Source organism: Alosa alosa, chromosome 9 (assembly GCF_017589495.1).
Source record: "Alosa alosa isolate M-15738 ecotype Scorff River chromosome 9, AALO_Geno_1.1, whole genome shotgun sequence".
Taxonomy (NCBI): domain Eukaryota; kingdom Metazoa; phylum Chordata; class Actinopteri; order Clupeiformes; family Clupeidae; genus Alosa; species Alosa alosa.
The window spans coordinates 35,487,420-35,513,864 of NC_063197.1; the positions used below are offsets into that span (position 1 = coordinate 35,487,420).

At 45.0% G+C, this 26,445-nt stretch overlaps 2 protein-coding genes across 2 annotated transcripts in view; one reads left to right on the forward strand and one right to left on the reverse strand.

Moving 5' to 3' along the window:
• On the forward strand, positions 1-2,235 carry uba52 (ubiquitin A-52 residue ribosomal protein fusion product 1). Its single transcript, XM_048253371.1, has 5 exons — positions 1-103; positions 692-805; positions 912-998; positions 1,382-1,484; positions 2,061-2,235. The coding sequence occupies exons 2-5, from the start codon at positions 703-705 to the stop codon at positions 2,152-2,154; spliced, it is 387 nt and encodes a 128-aa protein (XP_048109328.1). The 5' UTR covers positions 1-103; positions 692-702; the 3' UTR covers positions 2,155-2,235.
• Positions 2,236-12,267: 10,032 nt separating this feature from the next.
• homer3b (homer scaffold protein 3b) overlaps positions 12,268-26,445 on the reverse strand; it is a 55,439-nt gene continuing 41,261 nt past the window's right edge. The window contains exons 5-7 of the mRNA XM_048252940.1: positions 17,053-17,163; positions 14,178-14,258; positions 12,268-12,765 (exon numbers count right to left, since the gene is read on the reverse strand). Of these exons, the coding sequence (XP_048108897.1) occupies positions 12,580-12,765; positions 14,178-14,258; positions 17,053-17,163 (378 nt within the window). The 3' untranslated portion in view covers positions 12,268-12,579. The remainder of the gene's footprint in view (positions 12,766-14,177; positions 14,259-17,052; positions 17,164-26,445) is intronic.

Genomic DNA, 26,445 nt, shown 5'->3' on the forward strand with positions numbered 1-26,445 from the left:
TTATTTTCTTTCAGTGAGGCAGGATTTAGGGGAGGATGTGATGTAAATATACGCGCTTCCGGTTTAGACGGCCTCTTTTCGTTCAGGCAAAGCTTACCGCCGGGTGGGTACTCTTTTCGTCCATTGTATTTTGGTTAAAATAGTCTTTCCTGGCGAAAATTGCTCTTTCATTCTTCACTTTGTCGCATCACGATTTACTTTGAGTCAACTGAATAATGGATTCAATACCGAAAATCGAGTCTGTGGCGTAGAAAGATGTAGAATAGTATAACTTATCGTACAGAGCATGTGGCAAAGACCTCCTGGTAATGGCTAAGTGGTATGGTAGATGGCTAGTTCGCTAACCATGTGGAGTCTGATAATAACTCACAGACACGTTCGAGATTTAACAGCTAACAATATTTTGTCGTGTTGTGTGCATTTCCGTGTAATGATTGGTGACATGTGACCCGATCTGCGTTAGCGACTTTGATTTGTTTTTCTAACCCCGCCGTATAAGCATAACGTTACGTTACCTTACTCGCTAACTGAAGCTAACACGTAGCGTTAGTCACCATGCTTAGAAGTAGTTCGCACTGCCTGACATGCCTTTAAGTTGCCCAGTGAATATTAGCTCAATGAATCTCTAATCATAAGATATATGAATGCCCACCGATACTCAATTATTTATGTTATGTCACTTCTGTTGTAGAGCTTGCAAAGATGCAGATCTTTGTGAAAACGTTAACAGGGAAGACCATCACCCTTGAGGTCGAACCCAGCGATACCATCGAAAATGTTAAGGCAAAAATTCAGGACAAGGAAGGTAAGGCATTCAGTTGTTTATCTGTCTGTTAATGTAGTAGTCTTCTAAACGTATCTTCACCCATACATTTAATAGTTGTCATGGTAATGAAAGTTGTTCTCTGCAGGTATCCCTCCTGACCAACAGCGTCTGATCTTCGCTGGCAAGCAGCTCGAGGATGGCCGCACACTGTCCGATTACAACATTCAGAAAGGTTATTATGTATTTACTGCTGAAGTACTGGATGATTGAACAAATCAGTATTTATTAGATTTGTGTGAATAGTTGTGGGAAGTGTTTATGTTTAATATTCCACCTACCTCGGCCTAGAACCGAGTGGTTGTGCTCATTAGTGTCATAAAGTCAGGTTTTAGATTGTTGCTGTTGGTAATTAGTCAGTATTTGGGTAAACCTGGGTATTTATTACGATAGATTATGTTTTTATTACTTTAGGAATTGTAAACATTTAAAGCTAGTTTTGTATGGACAAAGTCTGAGGCTTTAGACTATTGGGTGAATGTAAGGAGCATGCTTGGGGTCAATGTAAGGAGCACGCTTGGCTCATGCAGGTGCTGTGTGTGTGTTGTTGCCCCTCAGAGTCTACCCTGCATCTTGTGCTTCGTCTGCGAGGAGGCATCATTGAGCCTTCTTTGAGGATGCTGGCTCAGAAGTACAACTGTGACAAGATGATCTGCCGCAAGTGAGTGCCACAGCTCCTCATGAAAGTCATGCATGTCATTGCTACTTGAAAGAGTTGGTGTCTGCTAGCATCTCCAAGGCATTCTGAAAAAATGATGCACAATACTTCATTCTGCCTTTCTTGGGATGGAAAATAACGTTCCATTAACCTAATTCAAAATATGATCAATCTGTCAAGAGTCACAAATCCATTTGCCAGAAGAAAGGAAAAAACCATAACCTGTAGAATAAATATGTGAAGTATTGATGGCAAAATAATTCGGCCCTAGTTGCGTCGTGCTCCATACGAATGTAAGGATATTAAGAGCTGTTCTGCGAGGCAGAGGTGGGATGTAGGACTGAGTGGGCGGAATAAATCCTGTTCAGATGGAGTCAGAGTGGTGATGTGCCTCAAGGTTCCAGCTTTACTAGCCTGTTACTAAGGCAACGGCTTTGGAAGCCTGCCAGGTTCTGCAGGTCGGTGGTGATCCAGCTGAGACCCCCATCTCATTGGCGTAGCCTTCAGAACTTTACTGACCTTGGTTCCGCTGGCGTAGCCTTCAGAACTTTACTGACCTTGGTTCCTCTTGTGCCGCAGGTGCTACGCCCGTCTCCACCCCCGTGCCGTCAACTGCCGCAAGAAGAAGTGTGGCCACACCAACAACCTGCGCCCCAAGAAGAAGCTGAAGTAGACGCGCCGTGCCACGCTGTCCCTTTGGCCTGAGATCACATTTTGCATTTCTGGGTTAAATAAATGTTAAAAGAAAAAGAAACTGGGAATCTGTGTTCTCTCTGCCCTCGGCTCTCCTTGGATTGGTTTGCACCAGAGATGAAATCCACTAGAGCTCAGTTGTCAGAACAAGATTTGATTTGTTAGGGGTGGAAAGACTGGGAGGGGTTTTGTCATGATGGCATCACCTAAGACAGGAAGGTGTGGGTTACCCAGTGTGTCCACACAATTGGATTCTATTTGTGGTGGTGGCCAGGCAACAGTGGGGGGATGACATGAAACCAAAAAAAAAAATGTAATGCCACAACACTGAATTATTATTACTTGAAAATTAAAGCTTAAATTTGACCGATCCCAAGCCCCTCCTCCCATTGTCAGTCCCATAGTTACTGTTGCTAAGTCGGACAAGTTTGCAGGAAAGTGCGGGCGAGAACGCGTGTTCAACATGGGTACGCAGCACCATTTAGCAGAGTGTAACAGTATGCTAGATTTCTGGGCGTCAAGTAATATTGATATATTCAAAAAACAGAGGCCAGAAAGGCCTTCAGTATTCGGAAGGACACATTCACAATGTCTGCTGTTATCAACGAGGTGGAACACCACAAATTGAGGACAAACCAATCTGGTGTTACGGATCTTAATGGGATGCATGTTAACTGGGGATAAACAATTAATACCTTATTTGCTGCAGATGTGACTGATTCAATAAACATGTCTGTGCAAACATATGGTGTTGACGTGTCCATAACAAAATCTAACCATATTTCGAGGATTAATTAAAGACGGGTCCAAGTGCTGCAGATCCAAGTTCCCACGCAACTTGGGAGAGTGGCTAGCCTGTTAAGCAGCTCATGTCGGGGAGGCGGAGAGATAGCTTCGCTTCGGTAGGCCGATAGCCTACTTATTATTTTGAATGGCTGCTTTAGAAGGAAGAGTTCAAATAAACATGATACAAATGTAGGCTATTGAAAAGAAACCACTAGATCTACCCGAGTTTACCCATACAACGCACGACATATCTGCAGTTTGCAGACGTGATTTGTCTTGCACAAGACTTCATCAGTGCCCGCTTATGCTATACTTAATTTAAATGTGGGCAATGTAGTAGGCCTAATATTGTCGATTTCGAGACTGCATAGCCTATACAGCAAGGCTTTCAATCGGCACATGATTTGATCTTTAGAAGACATTGGCTATCTCTCGTTCAGCCATCAATGATGCATCGCAGTAGTCTATTCCGTTTGTTGAAAAAATGGTCATTAGCTTATTTCTGTGAACAGTCTTCTATCCCAAGTTAAACATGGCAAGGTAGCCTATGCCTAAAAGCTGAAAGTATTCTTATTGTGTGTAAGGCGATACGTGATTGAAGGTGTAGCCTATTTGCGCGTACTTCCAATTGTATGAGTGTGAGTTCAGTTCCTGCAAGGTAGGTATAATTTTTTGCGTAGGCTTATGTTGTCGTTTCAACAGTGGAAACCAGGTTTAGTTATGTTTTTGTATGTAGTTATGAACACAAAAAAGGGAACATTTTCGTACACACTCAGATTTCTTTACTGAAAAGTAGCAGCCTATCCAAAGTTATGCAAAGTTAGGCCTATGTCTGTCAACGTTTCACACGGTCAGGATATCGGATGTCACTTCTACAAGTATCCCAGGCATATATTTGAACCTTTTTGAGCTCTTTAGTTATTTAGTTACTTAGGCTACTCGCAAAAGAAGCATTAGCATTCACATAACCGGCGTATTGTAGGCTACAGAATGGACACCAAAGATTGTTAAGGCGGAGCAAGATATTTCATCAGGAGCCACTTCCGGGAACCCGGATCGCACGAGGGGGGGTCAAAATCCCCCTTTATGCAGAGCAGAGGCAGCGACTGCTCCATTGAAGTCTATGGGCATAGCTCAGAATTTCACCACATATGCTAAGGTCTTGGTTCTATAGAGTTAGGAATGTGAATTTCGGGCACGTTTTCATGATCCTCCAACCCTTCTGAACATTTCAGGTACATTTTTAGCATTTTTTGAGCATTCCAGTCTGGAGAAAAATCAACCTTATATCAGGTGTGCGCCCGGTTATTTATGCAGCTGCTGTTGGCGGTTGCAACGTATGCTCATCAATACGTCATCGACACGCCTCTTTATGCAGACAGGATTCGATCCCCATTTCGCGCCCATAGACATGAACTACGACGAAGTATCTTGCTCCGCCTTAACAATCTTTGTGGACACTATAAAATTCAAAATTGACCGAGGTCCTCCGACGTCCTCATTGTGACATAGTAAAAGGGGCGGGGCTTGGGATCGGTCAATAGCATAGGCAGAGAATGTCTAATAAGGGGAGAACCAAAGATTGTTAAGGCGAGCAAGATACTTCGTCGTAGTTCATGTCTATGGGCTGAAATGGGGATCGAATCCTGTCTGCATAAAGAGGCGGTCGATGACGTATTGACGAGCCGCATCGCTGCAACCAGCCAACAGCAGCTGCATAAATAACCGGGCGACACCTGATATAAGGTTGATTTTCTCCAGACTGGAATGCTCAAAAATGCTAAAAATGTACCTGAAATGTTCAGAAGGGTTTGAGGATCATGAAAACGCGTCCGAAATTCACATTCCTAACTCTATAGAACCAAGACCTTAGCATATGTGGTGAAATTCTGAGCTATGCCCATAGACTTCAATGGAGCAGTCGCTGCCTCTGCTCTGCATAAAGGGGATTTTGACCCCCTCGCGATCCGGGTTCCCCGGAAGTGGCTCCTGATGAAATATCTTGTTCCGCTTTAACAATCTTTGGGAGAACTGCCACTCTCGGAAAAACTGCGGTTTCTGAACTGGTTGCAGTTCCTTCTGTGGTTCCACATGAGGGCGCCTTCGTCCACGCAGTGCAGAATGCATGGAGGTCTATGGAGCTGTACCCCCAAAAAATCCACTTTTCTCGATATATTTTTTTTTCAAGTAATTTGAATATTGTATTCGAAAAGGGGAGTCAAAGAAAATACACTTGGTGGAGTATTATATTTTTTAAAGCCACTTAATTGTTCTAAAAAGCCTTTCAAACGTGTCAATGATGTCACTCATTTGCACAATGCTAGCGTGTTATGGGCAACAACGACCCAAACTGTAAGAAATCAAAAGGACATAAGTACTCGTTCATTCAACTTTTGACCTATAACTCATGTTGAAGTTATACAAACTACAATCAAATCTGAGATTTGTCAACGACAATCAGAAAAAGACAAATTTAGCCGTCTAGCTCCATTGACTCCCATTCATTCTGCACTCCTGGCGATCGCCCCCAGTGGAAATCTGGTGGAACTGCAACCAAAATTCGGTACAATGGGACTTAATACGGAGTGGCCAGGCTCTCCGTAGACGGGCTCTGGCATAGGCCACATCCCGCCTGTGAGTTAAACTATTACACGTATCTTTGATGTCAATACATTGTATTGTTGGTGTGTAGGTCTAATTGAGTTCACTTAAACACTCTCCTGGGGGGTATTCCATCAAACTCGCTAAAGGCCAAACCTGGCTTATTTCGACATCGCTAATTTTAGTGAGAACTCCGTTCCATTAATGAGGTTAACGTGAATCCCAGTTTGGTAACTATGGGAATTTATCAGGTGTGTGATTCTTACGTTTTTAAACGGAATTCCGTTTTTTCGACTTGAAAATGAAACCCACACAATTCGTATAGATCCGAGGAGTTGTTTTTAGGGGGGGGTCTGTCGGTCAGAAGTAGACTATTTCTGTATAACACAGGCCATTGTTATAACAGTCCGCTGACAATGACGACGGGTTTTGTGCTTCACATCTTTCTGAATATCACGCCGCAAGTAGTGTATTCCGTTTACTTGTGGATTTCATTGAAAGTGAAAGTAGATGGGACGGGTTGATCAGCTGCGTTCTGAAGAATGCCTGATTAGAGTTCAGTGTGTGTGGCGAACTAGTTTCTCAGCAAAAGCCATGAAACGGTAAAGGTCAACAAATTGATTTTAAAAAGACATCATACAGTAGAAGGTTTTTTTTTCTCGTTTTGGCTTTGCATCGGGTTCGCTGTCAAGATTTTCCGATCATGAATCCCGTGATACTGATATTGAATTTTAATTTCTGCGCGTGTAAGCTGTGCTTGAAGTTAGCTGTGACAGACTAGACTAACCTTACACGTTTTCATAGTTTTAACCACAAAGCCTGTCTACCTTAGGCCTACTACATTGTTTAGTTAACACCTCGTCATTTCGCGTTTATCTAGCCGTTCACCTCCGTGAACCTTGCGCCCCTTGTTTAAAACATATTTCAGGATGCCATCTCACCTTGAGAAAACGTGACGGAGATCAAAGCTTTTGGCATACTTAGTAAACGTCTTGCACATGATATTGAGCTGAATATTTAGTGGAAATAGCCTACTGTAGCAATGTGCTGATAGATTATTTATTTAAAGGCGCAATCCGCATTTTAACCCATAGCTCTCCATTTAGTGTGTGCGCTTAAAACTAGTGTTGTAGCCGGTTAGCCTACACAATCCTGGCGCAGTAGCTTCAAACAGAGCCTAACATTTATTTTAGGAGGAGAGGTATAGGACCTACAGTGTTACTTTGGGAGGAGAGGGAGCAATGTAATTTGATTCTCTTTGGAACTGAAATATTAACCTTCAAGTTGCAACCTCTTCAATCAGCATCAATATGAGGCCTATCACATAATTCACTATTTTGTACGTAGACCCAGAGGACTGTTAGGGGGCAGGCTATAATGTATCATCAAGTAGGCCTATAGTAAATCATTTATTCGTATATTTTCCTTTTTTTATTACCTTTGCCGATCACACCCCTGATTTATGCCACAGAACTAACCTGCTCCATAGCAGGTTAACTTTCAAGCTAAATTAAGATGTGTTGCAAAAAAAAACAATCAGTCGGAAAACGAGTCCAAAAAGATGGTTCCGTCAACCTGTGGTTTCATCACCTATAGCCTACAACTTCAAAAATAGAAGAAGGCCTAGAAATGTTTTTTCCGACAGTGTCACCAAGCATGGATGTACACATTCACTAGCTCCAAATAATTTATTAAGATTATGCTACTTAAAATGTTTTAACTTCACATGCGCGTGGTTCTAGGAATCGTGCTACTCTACGACACCAGAGACGGTTGTATATTAAAGATCTTTGACGACACTTACGTTCGGTGGTGGTGTAACGTGCAATGAGATGGCATAGCAAACTACCAACTTTCTTGCGTGTTCGCAGGTTCGCTTCCCATACGAAGTATAAAGGCTACATTGTTTATCACCTTCACTCTAAGAAGTAATGTGTTAAAATGACACATTGCTGTGTGTGCTCAGGGACAACACATTTTTGTGTAAATTTCAACACAGCAATTGTGTGGCTGGGTGAAAGGTTAAAGACAAATTTCAGCTATAGTTTTTTGTATTTTAACCCACCCAGCCAGTCACACAATTCGGCTATCTCCACATAATTGCGGTGTTGAAATTGACACAAAATATGTTGTCCCTGAGCACACACAGCAATGTGTCATTTTAACACATAACTTCTTAGAGTGTTGATAATCAAGTTTGGGGTGCCCAGAGGGTCTGGGTGAAAATAATGAAACATCATTTATGTAATGAGAAAATAAAAGTTTGTACTACTCCTTGGGACAAGCCCTTTTGAGTCTTGGAAAAGACTTTTCCATTTACATCGGGATTTTGCAAACATTGTCAGAGCCAATAAAATTAATAGTAGTCTAGCCCTGCATGAGTAGCCTAGTTGATATTGACAAGCAGCTGTAACGCTCGATATCCAAACTGTATTTTAACTTTAGCTTAGAGATGTGGCTTGCTATGTTGGGATGAGGCCTTTGCAGAGTGAACTTAAATGCAGCAGTCATGATGCTCAGCGGATTTAATAGCAATTTAGCGGGAGCGTTCCTATGTTCCCCGCTTTGTATGGGACCGGGCAACATAGGACCCTTTTTTAAAACCTTAACCCCGTGTGGGGAACATAGGACCCTTTTTTAAAACCTTAACCCCGTGTGGGGAACATAGGACGCTTTTTTAAAACCTTAACCCCGTGTGGGGAACATAGGACCCTTTTTTAAAACCTTAACCCCTAAGGGAACATAGGACGCTTTTAAAACACCCCCGTGGGGAAATATAGGACCCTTTTTAAAACCTTAACCCCGTGCGGGGAACATAGGACCCTTTTTTAAAACCCATGCGGGGAACATAGGACTCGGGGAAACAGGGATGACCCCAATTGAGCCCATCGTCTTCTATGCCAGTGTTTCTTAACTGGTAGGTTGCGGAGCTTGTGGTTAAAAAAAAAAAATGTAATTCCTAAACCTAAAACCTATTTAAAATGATACCTTATCAGATGTAATATTGGACCTGTATTTTGATAAACAGAATGGGACAGACACCCCAGTGTGCTGTGTTCATGAGGGAAAATGCCACATGGAAACAAAGCTCCCCTGTCAAAAGACAAACCTGTCAAGTACTTGAAAGATGACATCAAGACTTCACAAATGCACTGCCAAACATCAGCATGTGCCAAACAAGTAGGCCTGCAGGCAATTAACCTGTCGCTAAGCGCCACCCTTAGAACGCTGATGAGCCAATGATCCTTGAGCAGTTGTTAATGTGTTAGATGTATGCAGAGGAGGGGTGGTGGGTCTGTTGAGAGAGAGAGAGCGGGGCGGGGCAAGGAAAGGCTGCGTCTGTTGAGAGAGAGAGCGGGTGGGGCAATGAAAGGCTGCGTCTGTTGAGAGAGAGAGCGGGGCAATGAAAGGCTGCGTCTGTTGAGAGAGAGAGGGGGGCGGGGCAAGGAAAGGCTGCGTCTGTTGAGAGAGAGAGGGGGGCGGGGCGAGGAAAGGCTGCGTGCGTGAAAAGCGCAGCTCAATGAAAGGATTTTATCTCATTTGAATACCGGTAGTACAACAGAACCCCGGTAGTACAACAGAACCCCGGTAGTACAACAGAAAACTATTGTGTGGGGGTCCGCCACAGATTAGTCAATTCATGGGAAACACTGCGGTTACTTGACATGTCTCTTATACTGTTGTTGAGACTGTTGACCTCACAATGGGTCTGGGCCAAAGTCTGCAGCCATCCTGAGCTGTCAGGAAATGACACTTCATCTCTGACATCTGTAGCCATTGACAGCTGATGTGTGTTATGGTGCGTTCATGAGCAACTGGGAAGTGGGATAATTCTATAGCTTGGGGTGCTAGACACACCGCTGTCACACCTGAACTGGGGACTTCCCAGTTTGATATGGGGGATTTGGGAGAGCTCCCAGGAGAATGTTTTGATGTCACTCAACATAGTGAAAGATAACAAATGGACTTATTCCATGCCCAAATGAGTCACTTCATCGTCTGTTATACTCATAAATGCAGGTGATTGTGATATTAATACTTCCCAGAGTACCTTATGTGCTGTTAGCCTTCTGGCTTCCTAGCCTATCAACATTAGCAACGTCGCCCGTTGTCGTCAAGTGAACGCTCTCAGTTCGGGAGACCTACCCACTTCCCAGCCACATAAACGCACTATTAGAACCCCCTCTGGAGGAGGAGCCAGAGCCGTAGGATACGTGACCTAATTCTGCAATCTCATCCTCCTTCACCTTAGAGACAGTTGTGAGTGAGGGCAGCCATGGCCGTGACTGGTTAGCACTTCGGACCTGTAACTGGAGGGTTGCCGGTTCGAACCCCGACCTCCGACCAGTAGGCACGGCTGTAGTGCCCTTGAGCAAGGCACCTAACCCCTCACTGCTCCCCGAGCGCCGCTGTTGATGCAGGCAGCTCACTGCGCTGGGATTAGTGTGTGCTTCACCTCACTGTGTGCTGAGCGTGTTTCACTAATTCACGGATTGGGATAAATGCAGAGACCAAATTTTCCTCACGGGATCAAATGAGTATATATACTTATGCTTAATTGTTTGGCTTCAGTAATGTGCATTTGGAAGGGATGCCAGCTAGCTTAGCTGGGCTTGTGGAATGTTGGTAAACCTCACTCCCCGACGCCTCAAGAGGCTTTTAGCTCAACTGTCAGCACGCTCGCCTCCCGATCCGAGGTGCTGCTGTTCGCGGGTTCGAGTCTGGCGTGTGCAGGGCTGAATCGCGCAGGTTCAACACAGCGCAGGTTACACATTGATAATCCTGTTTCAGCTGCTTCAAGTGTATGCATAACTTCTATAGCAAGTGTTTCAAGAGTGGCTAAGGAAGGGAGGGAGGGGAAACAACAAAAGTCTTTAATTCTTACAGACTAGATCATGTCTCCAGGCATTGGAGTCTTTAAAAACTGACCACGGGCGAAACATGGATTACAAAATCCAAACTAAAGAGGAGACTTTGGAAAAGCATCATAACAATCTCCAGAGTACAAAGTTTATTTGTAATTCATAAGCGTCAATAATGTGCACACAACATAGTTCTGTTTAATGTGCTTGGTGTTTGTGCTTGGTGACGTCTTTACAAAGCAATGGTGTCCCTGCGGTCCACAGAACAAGTTTGAGCCAGCAGGCAGCTCGGTATTGCTAACGTTTGTGGAGCTAAAGTGTGTATTGCTAACATGTGTGGCGCTAAAGTGTGTATTGCTAACGTGTGTGGAGCACAACTGCGCTGTGGGCTGAGGTATTCGTATTGGTCGTAAACCAGATATGATATGTAAGCCTGTCACTTCTCTAAACCATTGAACTTAAGTGTCTTTTGTTAATTTTGTTGTTTGTCGAGTTTGTTTAAGATGTCGAGGCTGGTGTTGTTTTTGACCGCCTGCCAGTAAATTGCACACAAAAAAAATATTCTCGTCACACTTTACAAGCATTTGCTTCAGAATTGGGTGGAAAAAAGATGCAATAGTCCAACCACATCTTCAAATCATCTGCGGGACAGTGTTATCTCTGTAGTTTGGCAAAAGGAAACACACACCCACAGCGTGGTGTACTCCTGAACAGTTGAACATGCAGCAGTGAAGAAACCAAAGTTGGCACTGTTCTCCCATCTAGAACTTCTTTCTAGAATAGATCTCTGGTCGGAGGCCATTAAAGGTTATCTTACAGCCCTAGAACTTCTCTCTAGAATAAAGGGCATCGTACAGACTAGAACTTCTCTCTAGAATAAAGGGCATTGTACAGCACTAGAACTCACTAGAATAAAGGGCATCGTACAGACTAGAACTTCTCTCTAGAATAAAGGGCATCGTACAGACTAGAACTTCTCTCTAGAATAAAGGGCATCGTACAGCACTAGAACTCTCTAGAATAAAGGGCAACGTACAGACTAGAACATCTCTCTAGAAGGACTGGCCTGGACTTGGGTGGGACCCTTACCTGGGTCAGTTGCTTTTAGGAGAAGGATTAGAAACAGGTGTGGTGAGAGGAGAGGGGTAAAACTACCACTGAGACAAAACCAGCTCAAAGACATGCCGTCCTTTAATGGCATCACATCCTGTGCCAAAAATAGCACATGACCCCCTCCTGAAATCCAGCAGTCAGTCTGAGGTTTGATGGTTCCAGGCCGTTTCTGGAGCTGTAGAACACCACTGTCCTCAATCTGTCCTATGCACTCAGTACTGTTCGTCCTCCTTAATCTCTCTCACACACACACACACACACACACACACACACACACACACCTCCTAAACAGTCTCCCAGGTGGCCAAACACATTCCAGTACACTTCAGGAACAACCAAAAAAAGACAAATTGAGTGGAAAGAAAAACTGCTCGAACTCCTTCAACCCGCACAGTACGGCCAGGCCTCTGGACAGTCACGCTCATGTCAACATGCACCATCAGCCGAGAGCCGAGAGCATCACTCCAAGTGCACCGGTCTTCTGAGGTAAGAATGGACAGTGTCCAAAGTTCTCATGTCCTCAATGTCTGGTGAGTCAAACTTGAATGAAGGTGAATATAATGACTTGAATCATGCATTTAAAAATACAAAAAATGTCTCCTAACACTGATACTTAAATAATACTTGCATTAATCACATGATACTGTATAGAGCTCTAATCCAGCTTCATCCCAGATCATCCCATGACTTAAACACATGATATACTTATACACATAATGATGCGTAAAAAGACAAAGTTCTTCCCATAATTCAACTATAGAAGAAAGCAAAGAGACAGATGAAGAGAGTATTGAGATTGATAATGCAGCCTACCCAACACCACAGATCAACAAGGGCATTTCTTTAGTGCGTGCGTGTGTGTATATGTGCGTGTGTGTAAGTGTGCACGTATTTGTGTGTGCGTGTGTGTGTGTGTATTGTGTGTGTGTGTGCGCTTAGTGAGGGTGTTTGAGGACACGCTGGAGCGTGCTAGCCCCTCCCCACCCCAGTCTCAGTGCAAATGTCCTGAGCCGAGTTCTTCCTCTCCGGCTCCAAGGACACAACTATTTGTCGATGAGCTTGGCGATACTCTGCCGGATGTCGTTGAGGTCGGCGATCTTGACGTCCAGGAGGCCAATGATGCGCCGCACCTCGTTCTCCGCCTGGCCGTGCTCGTCCCGCGAGGACGCCAGCGTCTGTTCCGCCACCTGCACACGCTGCTCGAGCTCCGCATTCTTCACCTCCAGATCCTACAGAAGCACAACAGACAACAGTACTGACACAGTCCAGATCCTGCACACAGACACGCAACAGACAACAGTACTGACAGATCCTACACACAGACGCACACCAGTACTGACACAGTCCAGATCCTACACACAGAAGCACAACGGACAACAGTATTGACAGATCCTACACACAGACGCGCAACAGACAACAGTACTGACACAGTCCAGATCCTACAGACAGACGCGCAACAGACAACAGTACTGACATAGTCCAGATCCTACAGACAGAAGCACAACAGACAACAGTACTGACACAGTCCAGATCCTACACACAGAAGCACAACAGACAACAGTACTGACAGATCCTACAAACACAACAGTACTGTGTGTGACGTAGAAATTAATCATAAATTACATCCCCACATCCTGTTCTGTTTTTTTGCTCCCTTCCACCAGGTGGCACTAGTGAGCATATTACACACTACTACCACCATAGCAACCACAAGCCTGCTGCACATGTGTGCCGAGACTCTCCTATATAACATAATTTCTTCATTGGTCCAAAGTGACTCACAGCACAGATACATACAAAGTGTGTTAAGTGTGTGTTAAATAAGCGCAAGACTCTGGGTGTGTCTCAAGTGTATAAGAGTGCCATGCTCATTACAGTTGAATTACAGCTTAGTTTCATTATTTAATAACAAACCTTATAACTCCACAACATTTAGAACACATGGCAGTTATAATACCACTACTCCAACACATTTATTACACTTATAATACCACTACTTCCACAGACCATTTGTCATGTGACACCGTACTGAGACTCCAGATCCATTCATGTTATCAATATGGCCTGATCAGGTCTGTAACCGCTCCAGATCCATTCATGTTATCAATATGTGTGTCTAATTCCTCCATCGCTATGGTAGTAGCTTCTGCATGATTAAAACCCACATCTGTCTCCCTCCCAGCGAGTGGCTCAGTGCGAGACAGCTGAGTGGTGCGCTTGGCCATCTCCACCTCTACACGTTCACCCACATTTACATACAAATGGGGAAGAGCTCCACTCCCAGAGGTGTTTTATGATGACATGTCTGTTTATGGAGGATCGACAGCATCTGTGAAGTCTGCAGTAGCACCTGAGTGTGTTAGCACTAGCACCTGGATAGGCTGGCCCACCTCGAAGCCGCTCCTCATGCTACCTGCTAGCTCATACATTCATAGCTCATGCTACCCGCTAGCTCATGCCTCAATTCGCTACTCATGGCATGCCACCCAAGTTAGCTCATCTAATACCTGCTAGCTCATGCTACCTGCTAGCTCATCTGCTAGCTCATGCTACCTGCTAGCTCATCTGCAAGCTCATGCTACCTGCTAGCTCATCTGCTAGCTCATGCTACCTGCTAGCTCATCTGCTAGCTCATGCTCACCTGCAGTCTCTCCTGGGCCCCCTCCTTCTCCTTCTCCAATTCATGGACGTCCGATTTTTTGCTCTGCAGACTGTGGATTTCCTACAAATAAAAACATTCATGTAAGATTTCACATGGGGTTGCACTATTGGGGTGTTTTCACACCTTAAAGTCCGGACCAACGTTCATGTTTAGTTACATTGAATACATTTGATCCGATTAGTTAATGGTTTCACATTGCAATTTTTCTAGCGAACTAAAGAACTTTGCATTAACTTCCCTGCATCCTGTCGTTACCACCTACGTGCGCTGCGTCTCCCTTTGATTGGTTTGTTTACAGGCATGCGTCTGACGTTGACATGTTGTCAATTCAGTGGGTTTTCCTACCTAAAAGCGCCGCTTTTTCTTATGGCTTCACGTACCTTAATATGCTGCTGCCGCAGATTTTTTTAAGCTTCAGAATTCAGATAGCATTGCTCTGCTGTCCTTCGTATCCCCCCTCTCTCATCCTCTCCAAAAATGTTGTAGATGTCGGTATTTTAACAAATTTTTTTCTAATTTACTTTTACACCAAATTGTCAGACTTATATCTTATCTAATACTTTATCTAATTAAATAGTCTAGGCTATATGATCTCCACTCCCTGTATGCATTCACAGCTCATTTTAGACCATTTGTTATCCGTTATTTGGTAGCAAGATGCCTCAACTTCCTGTAATTGGTCCGAATGTCCGAACCATCCAAAAACCATGTTTTCATACTGCAAACAAACCAAACCATGGTTCAGTTTGATCCGGAGCGACACCATCTCTTTAGGTCAGACCAAATTTTGGTCTTTTGATCCGGACCGTGGTCTGTGGCACCTTTCTCACCTACAATTTTGGCTCAGACCAAACTGAAAAGTCTGAAGGTCCGGACCAAATGGGGTGTGTGTGAAAATTCCCTTATTCCCCTCAGTGTGTGTGTGCGTGCGTGTGAGTGTGTGTGTGCGTGCGTGTGAGTGTGTGTGTGCGTGCGTGTGAGTGTGTGTGTGCGTGCGTGTGTGTGTTCACACTACAGTTTGTGACTTCTAGGCCTAGTTAGTAGCAGCCAGTGTGAGAGCAAATGCCAGCACACCATTCCACTCTAATGACCACAGCGAGGTTTTCATTTTCAATGAGTGACAACAAGCACAGCAGTGTCCCATCTGAGCATCCTGCTTTTGCACACGTGAGTGAGGGGAAGAATGGCTTCCATTATTTAACAGACGCTACGTAATAGCTCTGACACAGCTAGATGCAGCCTGTTTAAATTAAACATGACCTGGTGCATTCTACCCCATCATGGCTGATTACCCACCCAGGCACCTGCCATGGCCTCAGCTCTGCCAGGATCTGGATCTGCTCATGCTGAGAGCAGAGAAGGCGATCTAGCTCATCCCCCAGAGCTACGCTACGCTATGCTACGCTCCCACAGCCCATAAGCTGACACAGTCAGCCAGGGAGAAGTGCCCTTTCATTTCATTAATTAGGCCAAGCCGGGGCATGTCATTATGCTAACACGCTAGTTTAAAGCCTGCTTTATGATGAAACACGAGAGCAAGATGGCTTGCTTTGAACAATCAGCATTTTATTCCTGCCTAATGGCGTGTTTGGCAATACCTCAGTGGTAAAAACAGTGCTGTTGCTCTACGCGTTGCCACTGAGCGAGCTTTCACCTGCCGCTGCTGCCAATCAAAGCGCCTGCGTCTGCGTGTGTCTTTGGTCAGCAGGGTCCTAATGAGTACAAATGTACCCACTGGACCCCAGGAACCTCTGCACTCCAATCTGCACTCCAATCTGCACTCCAATCTGCACCCAAATGTGTTTAGTATAATTGGGGACGGTGCGCAGAGCAGACGCTGTACACCTCCTCTCTCTCTCTCTCCTCTCTCTCTCTCTCTCTCTCTCTCTCCCTCTCTCTCTCTCTCTCTCTCTCTCTCTCTCCCTCCCTGTACACCTCCCTCTCTCTCCCCTGTACACTCTCTCTCTCTCCTCTCCTCTCTCTCTCTCCTCCCTGTACCTCTCTCTCTCCTCCCTCTCTCTCCCTCCCTGTACACCTCTCTCTCTCCTCTCTCTCTCTCTCTCTCTCTCCTCCCTGTACCTCTCTCTCTCTCCTCTCTCTCTCTCCTCCTGTACTCTCTCTCCCTGTACTCTCTCTCTCTCTCCTCTCCCTCCCCACTCTCTCTCTCTCTCTCCTCCCACACCTCTCTCTCTCCTCCCTGTACACTCTCTCTCTCTCTCTCTCTCTCCTCCCTGTACTCTCTCCTCTCTCTCTCTCTCTCTCTCTCTCCTCTCCCTCTCTCCCTCTCTCTCCTCCCTGTACTCTCTCTCTCTCTCTCTCTCTCCCTCCCTGTACTCTCTCTCTCTCTCCTCCCCACTCTCTCTCTCTCTCCTCCCCACTCTCTCTCTCTCTCTCTCTCCCTCCTTCCTTTGCGTCTTTCTTTATCTCTCTCCAAACCACTGTCCTGTCTTTCTCTCTTTTTCTTGATGCCCCTTTTCTCTCTCTCTCTCTCTCCTCTCTCCTCTCTCTCCTCCCTCTCTCTCTCTCTCTCCTCTCTCCCTTACCCCTCTCTCTCTCTCTCTCTCTCTCTCTCTCTCTCTCCTCCTCTCCCTCTCTCTCTCTCCTCTCTCCCTTACCCCTCCCTCTCTCTCTCATTCTCTCTCTCTCTTTCTGGCACCTATCCCTAACTGGGTCCTGGACAGGCACTGATTGGGCAGCGTTGGCAGGGCAGGTGAGGTGTGGGCAGGGGGGCAGGTGAGGTGTGGTCGGGGGCAGGTGAGTGTGGGCAGGGCAGGTGAGGTGTGGTCAGGGCAGGTGAGGTGTTGGATGGGCAGGGCAGGTGAGGTGTGGGCAAGTGAGGCGTTGGTGCTGTTACCTGGTCTTTGGCCTTCAGCAGCTCCTCCAGCTCGTCCAATGAGCGGCTCAGCTGGTCTCTGCCCGCGGCCTCGCCTGCCTCAGGGCGACCAACCTGCTCCAGCTCTGCCACCTGCACAGAGATTAGAGAAAAAGAGAGAACATCCAGATGCATAAAGAAGAGCAAGATGAAGGAATGAATAGAACAAAGGAGAAGAGAGAAAAGAGCTAAAGATGAACAGAGAGGCAGGAGTGTGTGTGAGAGAGAGAGAGAGTGAGAAAGAAAGAGAGAAGGGTGTTCTGCCTGCATCAAGCAGAAGGGCATACTGTTTCAGTTGAACTACGAAGTTCAAAGGGGGCTGAACACAGCATTTAACATGAACAACCACAATAACCACTAAACCCTGTGTGTGATCAAAGGAATAATTAGTATGGGGTATTATATTTAGGTTAGGGTATTATATTTAGGTATTATATTTAGGATGGGGTATTAGTATAGTATAGTATAGTATAAGTATATATACTTTTTTGATCCTGTGAGGGAAATTTGGTCTCTGCATTTAACCTAATCGGTGAATTAGTGAAACACAAACAGCACACAGTGAACACACACAGTGAGGTGAAGCACACACTAATCGGTCAAGCAGTGAGCTTCTGCCTGCTACAATGGCCCATGCCAGGCAGTGAGGGGTTAGGTGCCTTGTCAAGGAGGCACTTCAGCCCATGCTCGAACCGCAACCCAGCCCTCGGTTACAAGTCCAGAGTGCTAACCAGTGGGCCTGACTGCTAATTAAATACCTAAATAATACCCCAACCTAAATATAATACCTATTATATTTAGGTATTATATTTAGGTTGGGGTATTATATTTAGGATGAGGTATTAGGTTGGGGTATTATATTTAGGTTGGGGTATTAGGTTGGGGTATTATATTTAGGTTGAGGTATTAGGTTGGGGTATTATATTTAGGATGGGGTATTAGGTTGGGGTATTATATTTAGGATGGGGTATTAGGTTGGGGTATTATATTTAGGATGGGGTATTAGGTTGGGGTATTATTACTGTATATATTAAGGTGTGCTGTAGAGTACCGTATGCTCTCTCTCTCTCTCTCTCTCTCTCTCTCTCTCTCGTCCATTTACCTCTGTACCTTTTCTTTTTTCTATATTTTCTTTCTATTTTTTACTTTTTCTTTTTACCCATCTCCTTTGTTCTCTCTATCCTTTACCATCCATTTCTTTTTTCATTTCTTATCTTGCTCTTTCCATTCCCCTGTTTATCTTTCCTCTTCCACACAAACAGTGCCCTTACAAAAATTAAATGTTTGCGGCAGATTTGCAGCAAACTTGTGGGTGATTTGTGGGAATCAAATGAGTTCACTAGAAAATGTTGGCCACTAGAGGCAAACTTCCAGCAAAGTTCTGGCAACAATGATAAGTTTTCCACTAGTGGCAAATAAGTCCAGTCATTTTAAGCCAAAATAGGGGTCAAGGTTGAACAAATTGCAACACAAGCAAACTTAACTGATTTTGTATCCTCAGTATGTCCTGAGTAAGGGAAAAAAAGTTCCGAAGAATCCCAATAGGGGAAAGTTTAGAAAAGACCCAAATATACCCCTATTCATGCACCTATACAGTATTTTTTCTCCATTGAATAGGGAAAAAAATAACCTTCACATATCACCATGAAAAAATTACTGAGTTGATTACTTACATCAAGACAAACAAAAATGTATTATAAGTTTTTTTGAAATTGTTTGTTAACATGGGCAAACAGGGCATAATGTAATTACATATAGTTAATTTGTATAATTTCAATTCAATTTATTGTGCTTATAGAGCGCCAAAACATAACACATGTATCATGGCGCTTTACAAAGTGTAGACAATAAGAGAAAGAAGGGAAGAAAGGAAGAAAAGAAAAGACAGAGAGGCCCATGGGTAACCGGGGTAACCGGGGTAACAGGGGCGAGAGAGAGAGAGAGGCCCATGGGTAACAGGGGAACCGGGGTAAACAGGGGTAACAGGGGCGAGAGAGAGAGAGGCCCATGGGTAACAGGGGTAACCGGGGTAACAGGGTAACCGGGGTAACAGGGGGAACAGGGTAACAGGGGAACAGGGGAACCGGGGTAACAGGGGCGAGGAAAAACTCCCTAGAATTGGAGATACATATAGGAAGAAACCTCGAGCAGATCCACGACTCAAGGGCCTGACCCATCTGCCCAGGGTCAGTACATGACAGTAAGGTCTGTATACATGACAAATGTATATGATAGTCGGGTGTAGAGAATAAGACATGGTGTTAAAAGCATTTGAGCTGAAAAGTTACAAGAGGTGGGATGATTACGATCCTTTATGGTAATTTATTATTCCTGATTTAGTGACAGAAAAGTTAGTCCAGCTGGAATTGTCCAGGGAAGGGGAGTTGTCGAGGGGCATGTGGTGGGTTGGCAGACGGGCCAGTAATCCGGGCAGAATTGTCGTGAGGCTGGTGGTGGGTCAAGCTAGGCTGCAATGGCCAGGAGTCCAGATAGGGACAGTAGTAGGGCAATCGGGATGGGACTTCAGGTGAGATGGGTGAGGGAGGGCCAACACATGGATGGTTGATGACTGGTGATGATATACCTCACAAGTGAGGTACAGTAAGGGGGAAGAAAATCAAAATGGTTAATGTCAATAAGTAATTAGTGGTACTATATATTGTTACAGTATACCATAGTGAGAATAGGCAAGAGAGGGAGAGTTGAGAGAGAGAGAAGGGGAGAGGGGGGGGTTGTACGGCGTGACACATGAAAAGTCCATGACAGCACTATGCTATAGCAGCATAACTAAGGCATGGTGAGGGGTAGTCGACACCAGCGCAGGTATGGTCAGTGACCACCATCGCACGCGCGACTGGGGTGCCAGTCACACGAGGACTCAGCAGGGTGGTCCATTCCAAAAAACCCTGAGGTGGGTGAATTTCCACGCACCATACCTAACTATGGGAGGCAGTAAAGAAGTATGTTTTAAGTCTAGACTTAAAAATACATACCACAACAGAGCTAATAGTCCAGGCAAAGGTCTGACCCAAAACTAATTGCAACAGAATTTATTTTCACATTTTAATATTTAAATTGGTGGTCTTTACACCATAGTAAAAGACCATGAAAATCCAGTTGGTGGAAATGTTAAAATGAGGGTTGTTTTATGCATTATTCTTCAGCAAATACTGACTGAAAACTGTAATTAGAATGTTGTAGAATACACATTCTAAAGAATATCTGACCCCATCCAACTTAACATGGAATTTTAGAATCTTGCATTGTTGAGGAACATTCTTTTATTTTCAAAGAGTGAATTCCTTTGGCTTATTTCATACTGGTTTGTTTGCAAAATTGGTGTCTATTTTACATTGTGGCCCTTTGAATCAATGGAAATGGTTGTTGAATCTTTAAATAGAGCCAAGTGGGTTTTTGCATGTAAGTGTTCCACAATGTGTAATCTGTACAAACGCATAGTTAAGCATTATTCAGCCTAGGAAAGTGGTTTTGGTGTTTACGTAATCTGATTTAGAGGTCACTAAAACATACAGTATATCACACTAAAGTATCAGTCCATCATTTTGCAAGTCTTATAGTAATTGACCTCTTGCCCAGGGTTGACTGATATACTGTCTGTCCAATCAGAGGGGCCTGTATGATGCCCCCTTTACTTTGCACAATTTTGTCTAAAACAATAATCGGACAGCACAGTATGTTTATGTTAGTGAATGCAGGAAAATTGTGAAGGCAAAGTTGAAGATGGACATGATAATGTCCTAATTCAACAGAAGGGTGCAGATGGGATAACTGCAGTTAGCCTCCAAGTGACTCTATTGTTGTGACATCTGGCAAAAATGCTATACTAATAAATATAGTTTAAGATTAATAATTAACAATGCATGCCTATGCATGGATCATGGTTTTACCAAAGTCATAGAACAGTCAAAACTATACATATTCTAAAAGTATATGCCCTGTACATGAAATATAGCACTAATCAACTTATGTCCCATCTTCCTCCATACCATGCATAACACATACTCCTCTATTCTGTATAGGCGAATCAAGTGAACAGCTGATACATTTTGGCCTGCACTATTAAGGGAAACAAATTAAACACCCTAAACTATATATTTTCTGAAAGCATATACCCTCCGGAGGAGATATAACACCATTTAAGACATTTCCCATCTTCCTTTATGCCATGCACAATACATTGCCCTCTATTCTGTAAAGGCAAATCTAGTGTAAAGTGGATACATTTTGGCCTATACTGTCCAGGGAAAACAAATTAAACACCATAAACTATATATTTTCTATAAGCATATGATGAGATACTAGATGAGATATAATACCAGTTAAGACATGTATTATCTTCCTCCATGCCTTGGACAATTTGTTTGTCAAATGTTGCAATTAGTTTTGGGTCACTATACATTAGCTAGACATAATTACATTATGCCCTGTTTGCCCATGTTAGCAATTTCAAAAAACTTATAATACATTTTTTGTTTGTCTTGATGTAAGTAATCAACTCAGTAATTTTCATGGTGATATGTGAAGGTAAATTTTTTTTTTCCCTATTTGCGTGAGAAAAAATACTGTATAAGCGCATGAATAGGGTATATTTGGGTCTTTTTTCTAAACTTTCCCCTATTAGGGATTCTTCGGGCTTTTCCCTTACTCAGGACATACTGAGGATACAAAAATCAGTTAAGTTTGCTTGTGTTGCAATTTGTTCAACCATTTCTCCTAAAATGACTGGACTAAATGTGTTCGCCAGTGATTTGCCATCACCCTTAGCCAATAATGGCAAACTTCCAGTGAACTTCTGGTGACGAACCTGTAAAGGACCACTTTGGAGTTTTAATATCTGCTGTTGATCTAATGAAATAAGTATGGGTTGGATTATTGGTAAAATGTTTTTTGTAAATGTTTGTAACTTAATCTAAATGAATTCTATATTTTGTATGTGCCTTTAATGTTATTTGTATGTGATTGACCGGAAATTCTGTGCACCTGTAATGTTGAAATTTGTCCCTTTGGTAGCACCGTAGTTTGCACAAGGGAAGATGAGCTTTTAAATGGCAGCTGGTGGGTGTGAGTAGTACGCAGCTGTGTTTGGGCCGACAGGATTTGATCTGAGATTTGGTTTCATGCATGAACTTAAATAACTTGACGCCCGTTTCATGACGGAAGAAAGGACCATCATATATTGTTTGCATTCCTTGGTGAGCACAGCGAGGTACGATATGATTGCATTCCTTGGTGAGCGCAGCGAGGTACGATATGATTGCATTCCTTGGTGGCGAGCGGTGGTATCGTTCATTCATAGAGGCGCGTAATGCGTTCATTCATAGTTATTCGGGAAATGTTTGCACATATGTATGGTCTATTTTGCTGTGTAGTTAACGTTTGTCGCCCTAAATGTTTGTTCACGTAAGGATGTTTGTAGCCGTGAAAGCAAGTGTGTGAAATGTTTGTATGTATGTTTTCAATACAGTTTTCACGGTGCTAAGGTGACGATGATGGATTAAAAGTTGAACGTATGCTGGTTTGACGAACTAAATAAAGAACACCTTATGCATCAGTCGAGACTCTCTTTTTGGATCCAAGGGCTGCTACAGAACCTAATTTGCATATGACATTGCTGCAAATTTGCTGCAACCTTGCCAAAAGTGAAGCGCAACTGTTTGCCAGAAACCTAATTTGCATGTGAAACTATGACCTTGGGCACACCGCAAACCGGTAGCTGTTCATACGGATTTTCAAACAGTCCACAGATGAGGGATCTACCCATCCATGCCACAGCATGGCATTCCCTCCGATGAGGATGCTTCCTGTCAAATCCACTCGTCACCGCACTGCCTCATGGGATATATTGCACTCATATATTGACTCATTAGCATCTCCCAGGCGCCTGATTGGCTGACCAGAGACAGAAGCAAATACAGAAGCTGAGATGCTGCGTCTCGTAATGCTATATGAGGCGTGTGTGTGTGTGTGTGTGCGTGTGTGTGCGCGTGTGTGCGCCTGGCGTCTCGTAATGCTATATGAGGCGTGTGTGTGTGCCTGGCGTCTCGTAATGCTATATGAGGCGTGTGTGTGTGCCTGGCGTCTCGTAATGATATATGAGGCGTGTGTGTGTGCCTGGCGTCTCGTAATGCTATCTGAGGCGTGTGTGTGCCTGGCGTCTCGTAATGCTATATGAGGCGTGTGTGTGCCTGGCGTCTCGTAATGATATATGAGGCGTGTGTGTGTGCCTGGCGTCTCGTAATGATATATAGCGTGTGTGTGCCTAAGCGTCTCGTAATGCTATATGTGTGTGTATGGCGTCTCATGTATATGAGGCGTGTATTATTGTGCGTCACGTAATGCTATATGAGGCGTGTGTGTGTGCCTGGCGTCTCGTAATGCTATATGAAGGCGTATATAGGCGTGTTATTATTATGTGTTTAGCGTGTGTGTAATGGCGTGTTTATTATAGCTGTTTGGTGTTTGACGTGTGTTTGTGTAGCTGGCGTGTTTGTGTAGCTGGCGTGTTTGTGTAGCTGGCGTGTTTGGTGTTTGTGTGCCTGGCGTGTTTGGGTGTTTGTGTGCCTGGCGTGTTTGTGTAGCTGGCGTGTTTGTGTGCCTGGTGTTTGGTGTTTGTGTGCCTGGCGTGTTTGTGTAGCTGGCGTGTTTGTGTAGCTGGCGTGTTTGTGTGCCTGGCGTGTTTGTGTAGCTGGCGTGTTTGTGTAGCTGGCGTGTTTGTGTGGCTGGCGTGTTTGTGTAGCTGGCGTGTTTGTGTGCCTGGCGTGTTTGTGTGGCTGGCGTGTTTGTGTGCCTGGCGTGTTTGTGTAGCTGGCGTGTTTTTGTGCCTGGCGTGTTTGTGTAGCTGGCGTGTTTGGCGTGTTTGTGTAGCTGGCGTGTTTGTGTGCCTGGCGTGTTTGTGTAGCTGGCGTGTTTGTGTAGCTGGCGTGTTTGTGTAGCTGGCGTGTTTGGTGTTTGTGTGCCTGGCGTGTTTGTGTAGCTGGCGTGTTTGGTGTTACCTGGCGTGTTTGCCTGCTAAAGCGTGTTTATTGTAGCTGGCGTGTTTGTGTTTATTATTGCCTGTGTTTTTTGCCTGTAAGGCGTGTTTGTGTAACTGGCGTGTTTTGTGCCACAAGCGTGTTTGTGTGCCTGGGCGTGTTTGTGTGCCTGGCGTGTTTATTGCCCGTGTTTTGTGCTGCTGGCGATGTTTGTATTGCCCTGGCGTGTTTGTGTAGCTGGCGTGTTTGTGTAGCTGGCGTGTTAGTGTAGCTGGCGTGTTTGTGGGCCTGGCTGGCGTGTTTGTGCCTGGCTGGCGTGTTTGGTGTTGTTTCGTGTTTTGGTTTTTGTTGCCTGGCGTGTTTGTTATTAGCTGAAGCGTGTTTGTGTGCCTGGCGTGTTTGTGTTAAATTGTTTGCTAAATGGCGTGTTTGTCAATGCCTGGCGTGTTTGTAGCTGTGTTTGTGTAGCTGGCGTGTTTGTGTAGCTGGCGTGTTAGTGTAGCTGGCGTGTTTGTGGGCCTGGCTGGCGTGTTTGTGTAGCTGGCGTGTTTGTGTAGCTGGCGTGTTAGTGTAGCTGGCGTGTTTGTGGGCCTGGCTGGCGTGTTTGTGTAGCTGGCGTGTTTGTGTGCCTGGCGTGTTTGTGCCTGCCTGGCTCTTCACAGACTGAGAGGTGTGGGCCCAGGGCAGTCTCAGCTGGGGGGGGTTCATGTCTCGGCACGCCACGACAGCCCGGGAGATACGACTGGAGGGGGTCTCGCCTCCCTGCCCACACTAAACAAGCCGCAATCGACACGATAGCATCATGGCATCACCAGACAAACCGGAGACTCATATTAGACAATCTGGCTGCTCTGTACACTTGCTTGTGCTTCTGTAAAGCATTTGGAAAAACGGTGTAAAAATGAGAAGGCGCAAATGTACGGAGACACCAAGTTCAGCTGCACACAACGGAGAAGAACTGGCAACTCCACAGCTGAGCAGGGTTGGGAGGAATGTAGGAGAGGCGTCTCAGTGCACCGTGTCTTCATTACCTCTGAGTGCACTGCTTCCTTTATGCACTACTGAGCATTCCTCTCTTTAGTGCACTACCGAGCATTCCTCTCTTTAGTGCACTACCGAGCATTCCTCTCTTTAGTGCACTACCGAGCATTCCTCTTTTTAGTGCACTACCGAGCATTCCTCTCTTTAGTGCACTACCGAGCATTCCTCTCTTTAGTGCACCACCAAGCATTACTCTTTAGTGCACTACCAAGCATTACTCTTTAGTGCACTACCGAGCATTCCTCTCTTTAGTGCACTACCGAGCATTCCTCTCTTTAGTGCACTACCGAGCATTCCTCTCTTTAGTGCACTACGGGCATTCCTCTCTTTGGTGCACTACCGAGGCGTCCTCTTTTTAGTGCACTGCAGGCATTCCTCTCTTTTAGTGCACCACCAAAGCCGATACTCTTTGGTGCACTACCAAGCATTACTCTTTAGTGCACTACCGAGCATTCCTCTCTTTAGTGCACTACCAAGCATTACTCTTTAGTGCACTACCGAGCATTCCTCTCTTTAGTGCACTACCGAGCATTCCTCTTTTGTGCACTACCGAGCATTCCTCTCCTTAGTGCACTACCGAGCATTCCTCTTCAGTGCACTACCGAGCATTACTCTATTTAGTGCACTACTAAATGTTCCTTCCTGGCATGCAAGCAACCATGCAATGCAGCAAGAAATTAGCTCTGTTCTAGAGTTTCAGAGTGTTCCGTTAGAGTGAGATGGAGTGGATCAGTGATGACCCCTCAGGAACGTTTGGAGAGAGAGAGAGAGAGAGAGAGAGGGAGGGAGGGAGGGAGGGAGAGAGGGAGGGAGAGAGAGGGGTATCGTCAGAGACGGTTGAAGGTCTGCAGACCTATCATAGTTCTGTGTGGTGGAGGGGGGTGGGGGGGGTCATTTGTCTTGTGTAAGTGGGGCAACAGGGCAACTCTCCCGTCCCTCCCCCTAGGAAGCCCCAGGGGGCGTGGCCTAGTTTGGAACCACCTGACTGACTGCAGCTCCGCTGAGCGACGCTGACGCAGAGCCTGTTGCCCACACACCATACACACACACCATACACACACCACACACACACCACACACACACAACACAACACACACACACACACACACCATACACACACACACCCCCACACACACACGCCTGGTGCCCTGCTCCTTCAGCTCCCATCACCACGGTAACTAAACTAGCACTACAGACGGCTCTCTCTCTCGACGGCTTTCTGCACTGAAGGCCAAATGGTTTGCAGTCGCATTTCAGTTGTGCATCAAGCCCCTGCCCGCTACATCAGGACGCTGCGTGCGGGAGTCCATACACACACACACACACACACACACACCACACA

Coding starts and splice junctions, on each gene's coding strand:
- uba52 (XM_048253371.1), top strand. CDS start 703: ATGCAGATCTTTGTGAAAACGTTAACAGGGAAGACCATCACCCTTGAG. Junction 806..911: donor AAAAATTCAGGACAAGGAAG/GTAAGGCATTCA, acceptor TGTTCTCTGCAG/GTATCCCTCCTGACCAACAG. Junction 1,485..2,060: donor GACAAGATGATCTGCCGCAA/GTGAGTGCCACA, acceptor CTTGTGCCGCAG/GTGCTACGCCCGTCTCCACC.